The sequence below is a fragment of the Penaeus japonicus genome, unplaced genomic scaffold, assembly GCF_977035675.1.
Source record: "Penaeus japonicus unplaced genomic scaffold, GWHDUDI00000001_assembly GWHDUDI00000032, whole genome shotgun sequence".
Taxonomy (NCBI): Eukaryota; Metazoa; Arthropoda; class Malacostraca; order Decapoda; family Penaeidae; genus Penaeus; species Penaeus japonicus.
In genome coordinates this window covers 2,171,658-2,181,657 of record NW_028234434.1, presented here as the reverse complement: position 1 = coordinate 2,181,657, position 10,000 = coordinate 2,171,658, and the positions used below count along the sequence as shown (strand labels likewise).

At 48.4% G+C, this 10,000-nt stretch overlaps 1 protein-coding gene across 1 annotated transcript in view; it reads left to right on the top strand.

The window, feature by feature from the left end:
* Positions 1-4,097: 4,097 nt before the first annotated feature.
* Positions 4,098-10,000, top strand: part of LOC122258413 (uncharacterized) — a gene marked incomplete at its 3' end in the record, with an annotated part of 9,187 nt that continues 3,284 nt past the window's right edge. The window contains 6 exon segments of the mRNA XM_086556267.1: positions 4,098-4,858; positions 5,063-5,236; positions 5,617-5,928; positions 6,191-6,591; positions 6,839-6,980; positions 7,313-7,525. Coding sequence (XP_086412393.1) covers positions 4,634-4,858; positions 5,063-5,236; positions 5,617-5,928; positions 6,191-6,591; positions 6,839-6,980; positions 7,313-7,525 — 1,467 coding nt within the window.

Sequence of the window (10,000 nt, the reverse complement as noted above, 5' to 3'; positions counted from 1 at the left end):
CTGAACAAAGGTAAATGGCCACAAAAAAAGAAAAAAATGTCGACATGAATTCGACAACTAAAAAGCACCCCTGAAAAAGGGCCCAAGTCGATATCCTTTACTGTTCTCTTTAGAATGACAGACAGATACATCACATTAATTCTTTAGATATTATAATCGCCATTCATATTGATATTAACAACAGCAGTATTGCATCATTATTTCATTATCGTTGTTATCATTATCATTACATTTCTTACTATATTATTATCACTATCATATCTATCATAATCAAGTAATTTAGTTATTAACAGTGACAATAGTGTTGATAACAACGATGACAAAGATAACACCTTTAACAAAAACAATTATAATTTTAACAAGAATATTGATCATCGCAGTTAATATGATAACAATATAAATGATAATGATGATAACAATGACAACAGCATCAACAACAGAACACAGTGATGATGATATTAATGATAATGATTATGATAATGATGGCACTAGTAATGATTATGATAATAGTTATAATCATAACAAAAGTATAACAATATTAATAGGACTGAGAATCATAATAACGATAATAACAATCACAACAATGATGGTACTAATGATCATGATAAATGTAGTAATGATAATGATAATTATGATGATAATAATGATAACAAAAATAAATGTAATAATTAAAATGATAATAGTAATAATGATAATAATAATAATGATAATGATAATGATGATAAGAATGATAATGATGATAAAATGACTACAACAGACGTGCTCATAGCTACCCATCACCACCCTGTCACTGTCATCTCAATTAATAAACTTAAAAGCTTGGTATTCTCATCATGTCACCTTGCCATTTTATATCTTCCTCTCGTGTCCAGGTGAGCAAAAGCGGGTATTCTCTCATCATGTAAATACTCATTCAAATTATCCGATAATATGCTACTTCCTGTGTCCCCCCCTCCCCCCTCCACCCCTCCCTCCCTGTCCCTACCACACTCTTTCTTTGCTGGTATTGGTTGATATCTCATTTCTCTTGCTTTGATTTATCATTGTTTCTCTCTGTTCTTTCTCTACTTCCTTCTCTCTCTTTCTTTGTTTCCGCCTTTCTCTCTCTCTCCCTTCCGCTCCCTCTCCTCCCCCCCCCTTCCCTTTCTACCCCGCTCCCTTTCCCCCCGCTCCCCCACCATGAGTGTCGATAGTAAACATTGATTCTTTTGTTATATGACTTCGTACGACTAATTATAAAGAATGCTCGGCCTAGCCTGGGAGGAGGAGGTGGAAGAGGAGAAAGGAATGGAGAGGAGGAGGTGGAAGAGGAGAAAGGAATGGAGAGGAGGAGGAAAAGGAGGAGCAAAACGAGAAGAAGAAGGAGGATGAGCATGAGGAGGAGAGAGAAGGAAGATGAAGAGGAGAAGGAAGTAATAGAGGAGGAGGAGGAGGAGTAGGAGAAGGACAAGGAGGAAGAAGAGAGAAAGAAGAAGAGAGGAGGAGGAAGAGGAGTGGGAGAAGGGCAAGGAGGAAGAAGAGAGGAGGAGGAGGAGTACGAGAGGAGGAAGAGGAAAATGGAGAGGAGAAAGGGGAGAATGAAAGGAAAGAAGAGGAAGGAGGAGGATGTGGAGGCGAATGGAAAGGAGAGGAGGAGGTGGAAGATGAAAAGCAGGAGGAGAAAGAAGGGTATGGGGAGGAAGAAGAGAGAAGGAGGGAGTAGAGAAGAGGAGGAAGAGGAGGAAAAGGAAGAGAAAGAAGAAGAGGAAATAGAGAAGGAGAAGAAAAAGGAAGGGGAAGAAGTGAAGGGAGATGAAGAGAAGTCGGAGGAAGAAGAGCAGGAGAAGGCAGAAGAGGAAGAGGAGGAGAAAAAGGAGATAGAGGATGAGGAAAAAGAGATGGAAGGGAAGAAGGAGGAAACAGAGAAAGAAAGAGGAGGAGGAGAATGGGAATATAGAAAACAAAAAAACAACGAAGGAAAACACATGAAAACACACCAATATGCGAAAAGACCATCGGCATATTCGTGTGTTTTCCTTTGTTTTTCTTCGTTGTTTTGTTTTCAACCTGTTCAGCATGAATCCTTCACATGGGGATATAGAGGAGGGGAAGGAGGAGGAGGAGGAGAAGAGGAATAACAGGCGCAAAAAGGAGAAAAAGAGGAGGAGGAGGAGGAAGATGAAGAGAAGGAGAAATGAGAATAGGAAGAGCAGAAGGAGAGGAGGAGATGGAAAAGATTGGATTAGGAGGAGGAAGAGGAAGAGGAGGGAGAAGAGGAAGAGGGTGAGAAGGAGGAAAGGAAAAGGAGAAAGGAAAGAGAAAGGGGCAGAGGAGGGGGAAGAGGAGGAGGAGGAGGTGGAATGGAAGAAGAATAAGAGAGAAGGGAGGAGGAGGAGGAAGAGGAAGAGGACTAGCTAACGTGGTATTGATGCAGCTTCTGTAACGTAAAAGTGTTCCAAATAAACTCACTCACCAAAGGAATCATTTTGAATAGAAAACGAACAACAATCACGATGGCAATGATGATGATAATGATGTTGCTATTTGATCCTACTATCAATAATGTCTATAACAATAGGAATGATAATGATAATGATGATAACAATGATGAAAATTATGATACCAGTGAAGTCAATATCAATAATGCGAGTAATGATAATAATGATGATACTGATTATATCACTGATGGCAATAAAAAAAATTGTAAGGATACAAATAAAGATAAAAGCACCATAATTGATCACTACGACCATTATCGCCGCCATCATCATAACCAACATTATCATCATTAGTTACAATTATTTCCCCAAATCACACAGGAGTGACGTTGCAACTTCGAGTTACCGAAAGCAAGTAATCGAGAAATAAGCAAAGAAAAAAAAATATAAACAAAAGATTTAAAACAACAACAACAACAACAACAAAAAACACAGAAAACAGAAAAGAGTCGAGGATAAAAGGCACACTAAGAACCTTAACGATAAAGGAAAGGATGGACAAGTACATACCGAGGGAAGCTACTTAATAAAAGGAGGGCATAGTCGCATAAAAGACAAGACGGGTGTAAGTGTAGAGGAAGCTCAGAGGAATGCAGACGGCGATGGGGGTCAAGGAAGGAGGGTGGGGTGGGGGATGGGGGATGGGGGTGGGGGGAGTGGATAAGGAAGAGGCACAAAGTGGATGTTAATTTTCCCGATAGAGGTCGCTGGGCAAATCAATAGAGACAGAATCGATACTAGTTTTTCATTCCCGGAACATTCTTGGGCTGCAAAGGATAGCTCTCCGCGTCTCTCGCTTTCTCTCTCTCTCTCTCTTTATCTCTCTCTCTCGCTCGATCTTTCTTCTCCTCGCGCTCTATCTCTCTCTTTCTTGTTCTCTGTTTGTTAGTCGATCCCCTATCTATCTGCCTCAGAAGCTGTCCGTCACGCTCTATCTATCAGTCTATCGCCCTCCCTTGCTTTATCCCTCTCTATCTCTTCTCTGTTTTTATCCTTCTTGCACTTGCGATCTCTTCCGTTCTCTTGTCTTTTCCTCCCCTTCCTTCTTTTCTCTCCCCATCACGTTAGCCCATCTTTCTTTCCATTCTCTCTTTTATGCTTTCATTCCGTGACTCTGTTGAATCATTTGACTTTCCAAATATTCGGACCCTGAGATATTCAACAAACCAAAAGGTATTTTCTTACATTTCAAAACAGCCTTTGATCTGTGGATTGCTTTTACTTATAATAAGATATATTTTTGATTGCCAAAGGCCCGGTCATCGAGCGTTGATCAAGTTAGACTTCTCGCTTACTACGACCATCATACCTGCATCGCTCATAACAAAGTAATGACCAGAGAGCAGACGGAAGTCAAAATCGAAGGTCGTTACCAAGCCAATATTGTTAAACTGTACCTTCCTCCGCCTCCCTTCCTCCCCCCCACCCCCCCATCCTCCCTATCTGCCGCTCTATCCCTTCTCCTCCTCCCCCACCCCACCCCCACCTGTTTGACCCATGTCCGTCCCTCCGCAAGTCAATTTCAATCAACCCTGACCTCCCCATCACCGGCTCCCCCAGCGCATGCGCGGGCGGAGGCGTCGACGCCACGCAGCATCCACTTGCGTCTCCGATCATGGACAAGCGTTGCCGTGCTCCTCCGCCGCGCTAGCCACCCCGAAGGCCGCGTTCCACCTGCCCCGTCAGACCGTCCGCTAACTCTGGCGCGAAGCGAACGCCAGGTTCTTCCGAAATACTCTCCCAGCGCTGTCACTTTTCTCTTCCTTCTTCCCCCTCCCCTTTTTTATTCTTCCCCTCCCTCCCTCCTTTTCCCTCTCTCTCCGACTGTCGCCCTCTTTTCGCCGAGAAAGCCAGAGGAAGAAGAGCGCGTCGGAAGAGCCTCACCCACAACAGGAAGCCCCCCTCAGGAGTGCATGGTAGCGCGACGTCGGCGATTCTGAGTGCGTGCCAGCCCTTCCTTACCCCTTCCCTTCCCTTCCCCCTCCCTTTCGACCCCTCCTCCCGTCGCCCTCGCCAGCCGTCGCAGCGAGGTCCTCGAACCCACGACGTCGCCACGATCGCCGCGCCGCATCGCCGCCCGCGTCCACGCCGCCCGCACAGTGGCCAACGCCAAATACCCGTGGTACCTCACGCCGTTTAGTTTCTATGAGATAGGGATGAAGGGAGGAGACAAGAGGAAGGTCGCTCCTGACAATGGGCCCGGAGCTGGGGGTGGAGGAGGAGGTGGAGGAGGTGGAGGAGGTGGAGGAGGAGGTGGTGGAACAGGTGGAGGTGGAGGCGGCGGTGGAACCAAGAAGGACCCCGATTTAGACCTGCCCCCGAAGCCGAAACGGCCCTCGCTGGTCTCCATCGACAGCGAGGACGAGAATAAGATGGTTGAGGTGAGTTTTTTGCTGTTCTCTTTTCTTTGTCATCCACCTGCTCATTCATATATCCAGTTAATATCTTAGTAGAAGCACGAATACATGATCTGATAGATGTAATACCAAAGCAGGTATGAATGCTTTTTAAGAGGCGAAAGGAGAGATATTTCCCATACTGCAATAGGAGAAATCATACAAGTATATCCCCCTCCCCCCTCCCAGGTCAAGACAGGCATCTGCGGCCTCGACCCGACCACGGGCAAAGGGAAGCAGATCCATCTCATCCAGATGCTGCTCCTGCCCTTCGTGCCCATCATGGCGCTCATCATACAGAACTCCATCAACATGGTTAGCATCCTCGAGTACCAGAATGACATGCAGGAAACCATCGATCAGGTAAGAAGGAGGCAAAAGTGGGGAGAGAGAGAGGGGGACAGAGAGAGAGAGAGAGAGAGAGAGAGAGAGAGAGAGAGAGAGAGAGAGAGAGAGAGAGAGAGAGAGAGAGAGAGAGAGAGAGAGAGAGAGAGAGAGAGAGAGAGAGAGAGAGAGAGAGAGAGAGAGAGAGAGAGAGAGAGAGAGAGAGAGATGGACAGAGAGAGAGATGGACAGAGAGAGAAAGGGACAGAGAGAGAGAGAGAGAGAGATGGACAGAAAGAGAGAGAGAGAGAGAGAGAGAGAGAGAGAGAGAGAGAGAGAGAGAGAGAGAGAGAGAGAGAGAGAGAGAGAGAGAGAGAGAGAGAGAGGGAGGGAGAGTGACCCTCGTTTCCGCCCCACAGGTCCAGATCAGCACCGGCTTGGGTAACGTGACGGAGGCGCTGCAGTCGGAGCGCGCCGAGATCGCCTTCTATCTCTTCACCAACGGCTCCATCATTCGGAGGAACTTGTCGGAGCACTTCGCCTACACCAATTCCCTCATCGAGAACCTCATCTGGCCCTCCTTCAGGATCGACGACCAGCTCTTCCAAAACAAAATCCTCTTCCGGATCCGCCTCGACGACTTCCGCGACAAGATCACCAAGTTCGACACTCCGAACATCGAGGCAGGCATCGCCTTCTACAACAGGGCCAACTACATCTTCCTTGACCAGGTGAGAGTCCTTGAGACACGGGCTTTCTTGTGACGTTTTCTTAACGTTCGGATGTAATAGAAATATGGAAAAATAGACAGATATATGTATATATAAATAGGCAGGTAGAGTGAGGAAGAGAGAGAGAGAGAGAGAGGGGGAGAGAGAGAGAGGGGGAAGAGATGGAGAGAGAGGGGGAGAAAAGAGAGAGAGAGAGAGAGAGAGAGAGATTGAGAGAGAGAGAAAAGACTTCCTCCAAGTCAAGCCTGCCTGTTCCCCGCAGCTGACGCGAGAGATAAAGGAGAAGGATGCTTCGGGCGTGTGGCGCCCTCTGCTCGCCTACAAGAACATGATCCGCGCCATCGAGCACCTGGGCATCTCCATGGTGTTCGGAGAGCAGTACTTCGGGAGAGGAGACCTGGACCAGAGCTCCTACATCGCCTTCGTCACCAACGACGCCCTGGGCCAAGACTTCCTCAACGCGTCCCAGAATTTCGCCTTCTGGATCGGGACGCGGTACCAGGCGCTGCAGAAGGACTACCCGTGGTACTCGAACATCACAAGGCGTCGCCTGGAGATCCTGGGCAGGGAGAAGATTCAGCCGGACTTCGAGAAGGCCACCGAGTACTTCTACGCCATGCTGGGATACCTGGACGCGCTGCAGAAGGTGCAATACGAGATCAGGTTCGTGTCGACGGAAGGAAAGCCGAAGTTTACATCCCTGTGGTTTATCCTTGTATTTAACGCCCCTTTGATGCTGTAGCAACCGAACGTAAATGAGCACCACATCAGCCAGCTTGTTCATCTAACTAAAAAAAGATATCTCAACAATTCAAAATAGATATAAACAATTCAGGTTAGTTTTGTTTCCTAGTCGAGACCCTCAATCACACGCCCCTCGACTTACGCCTCCGTGTCTCACCCTCGACAGGAAGACGATCGAGCAGACCATCGTGCGGGAGGTCCAAGCCTCCAACAGCCACGTGGTCATCGGCATCGCGCTTCTGGCCGTCGTCCTCATCATCTCGCCGGTCATCATCATTCTTGTGCGGATGATCACCAGGACCCTCCAGGTAGGTACTCGCAGGTAAGCTCACGTTTAACCAGGTGTGCTGACGTCGTTCTCTTCCTCGTAGGGTATATATACTTTTTTATTATACTTTTTTTTTCCTTTTTTACCACCGGTTAAACCCATAACTACTTGATTTTTCTTCTCCCTCTAAATCTTGCTCCTCCAAAACACTTGTCCCAACAATATCTACCTCTCCTTTTTCATTTGGTCTTTGCTCGGTGTTATAGGCCTCACGTACTTTGATTTTCAGGCATTATTTTTTTTTTTTCGTTTTCTTTTCATCACCAGCATCTCCCCTCAGAGAGGATTAACCAATTGTTTGTGGATTTCCAGGCCTTTTCGGAGACGCTGCTGCACAAGACGCACGAGCTGAGGTTCGAGAAGAAGCGGTCGGACAAGCTGCTGTACCAGATGCTGCCGTCCAGCGTCGCTCAGCAGCTGCGCATCCACAAGACGGTGGCGGCGGAGACCTACTCGGCCATCACCATCTACTTCAGCGACATCGTCGGCTTCTCCGAGATGGCCAATCAGAGCACGCCCATGCAGGTGAAAGAGGGAGGGGGAAGGGGAGGGGGAAGGGGAAGGGGAGGGGGAGGGGAAGGGAGAGAGAGAGAGAGAGAGAGAGAGAGAGAGAGAGAGAGAGAGGAAGAAAGAGAGAGAGAGAGAGAGGAAGAAAGAGAGAGAGAGAGAGAGGAAGAGAGAGAGAGAGAGAGAGAGAGAGGGAGGGGGAGGGGGAGGGAGGGAGAGAGAGAGAGAGAGAGGGAGGGAGAGTGACCCTCGTATTTCCGCCCCACAGGTCCAATCAGTCACCGGGCTTGGGTAACGTGGACGGCGGCGCTGCCGATCGGGGTGGTTAGCGCGCCGAGATCGCCTTCTATCTCTTCACCAACGGGCATCCATCATTCGAAGGAACTTGTAGGAGCACTTTACTTCGCCTACAGCCAATTCCTCATCGAAACTCATCTGGCCCCCTCCTTCAGGATCGACGACCAGCTCTTCCAAAACAAAATCCTCTTCGGATCCGCCTCGACGACTTCCGCGACAAAATCACACACGTTCGACCCTCACGAACATCGCGGCAGGCATCGCCTTCTACCACAGGCCAACTACATCTTCCTTGACCAGTGAGAGTCCTTGAGACACGGGCTTTCTTGTGACGTTTCTTAACGTTCGATGTTAATAGAAATATGGAAAAAATAGACAGATATATGTATATATAAATAGGCAGGTAGAGTGAGGAAGAGAGAGAGAGAGGGAGAGAGAGCGAACGAGAAGGAGAGAGAGAGAGAGAGAGAGACGAGAGAGAGAGAGCGAGAGAGAGAAAAGAGAGGAGGAGAGGAGGAAGAGAGGAGAGAGAGAGTCCAGAGGAGAGGACCGAGAGAGATTGAGAGAGAGAGAAACAGGACCCACCTCATTTGTTCACAAGTCAAGCCTTGCATGTTCCCCGCAGCTGACGCGAGAGGAAATAAAGGAGAAAGGATGAGGTAAGAAAGGAAGGAATGCTTCGTGCGAGCGTTTTGTGGCGGCCTTGCGCGCCTAACAACGAACATGATCGCGCCATCGAAGCACCGGGGCATCTCCATGGTTGTTCGGAGAGAGCAGTAGTAGAGAGGAGAGAGCAGTGCGAGCAGTAATTCGGGAAGAGATGAGACCAGGACCAGAGCTCCTAATCGGCTACGTCACCAACGACGCCCTGGGACAAGACTTCCTCAACCGGTTCCCAGAAACGGTGAATTTTCGCCTTCTGGATCGGGAGCGGGGGGTTTTTACCAGGCGAGCGAAGAAATCCCGTGGGTCCTCGACTCACAAGGCGTTGCTGGAGTGCCTGGGCTGGAGAAGCTTCAGCGGACTTCGAGCAGGCCACCGAGATAAGAGTCGATACTTCTACGCCTGTTGGGATACCTGGAACGCGCGCCAGAAGGTGCCTACCGAGATCAGGTTCGTGTCCGGACGGAAGGAAGCGAGTTTACAACCAGGATATACCTAGTATTAAACGCACACACCTTATGATGCTGTTCAACGAACGTAAAAATGAGCACACATCGCCGCTTGGTCTCTACAACTAACACAGCATATCTCAACAAATCACCATAGCTATCAACAATTCAGGATTAGTTATGTCTCTAGTCGAGACCTCATCACACGCCCCTCGACTTACGCCTCCGTGTCTCACCCTCTCGCTGGACGCTCATCGGCAGACCATCGTTCGGGAGGATGGTCCCCGCCCACCAACAGCCAGGTGGTAATCGGGCATCGGCTTCTGGCCCCGTCGTCTCATCAGCTCGCGGTCATCTCATTCTTGTGCGTGATGATCACCAGGACTTCCAGGTAGGTACTCGCAGGTAAGCACACGTTTAACCAGGTGTGTGCTTGACGTGTTCTCTTCTCGTTAGGGTATATATACTTAATTATTATACTTTTTTTTTTCTTTTTTACCACCGGTTAAAACCATAATTACTTTGATTGTTTCTTCTCCCTCTAAATCTTGCTCCTCCCAAAACACTTGTTCCCAACAATATCTACTCTCATTTTTCTTGGTCTTTGCTCGGTGTTTATAGGCTCAGTACTTTGATTTTCAGGCATTTTTTTTTTTTTCGTTTTCTTTTCATCACAGCATCTCCCCGCAGAGGGATTACCCAATTGTTGTGGATTTCAGGCTTATCGGGACGCTGCTGCACAGACGCACGAGCTGTGGTTCGAGAAGAAAGCGGTCGGACTCGTGCTGTACAGATGTTTGCTGCGTCCAGGCGTCGTCAGCAGCTGCGCATCCACAAGACTGTGGCGGCGTGGAGACCTATCGGCCATCACCATCTACTTCAGCGACATCGTCGGCTTCTCCGAGATGGCCAATCAGAGCACGCCCATGCAGGTAAAAGAGGTGAGGGGGACGGGCGAGGGGGAGGAAGGGGAGGGGAAAGGGGAGGGCGAAGGGATAGGGAGAGCGAGAGGGAGTGGAGGAGGGAGAGAGAGAACGTGAGAGAGAGAGGCAGTGAGACGAGAGAGAGAAGAGAGAGAGAGGAG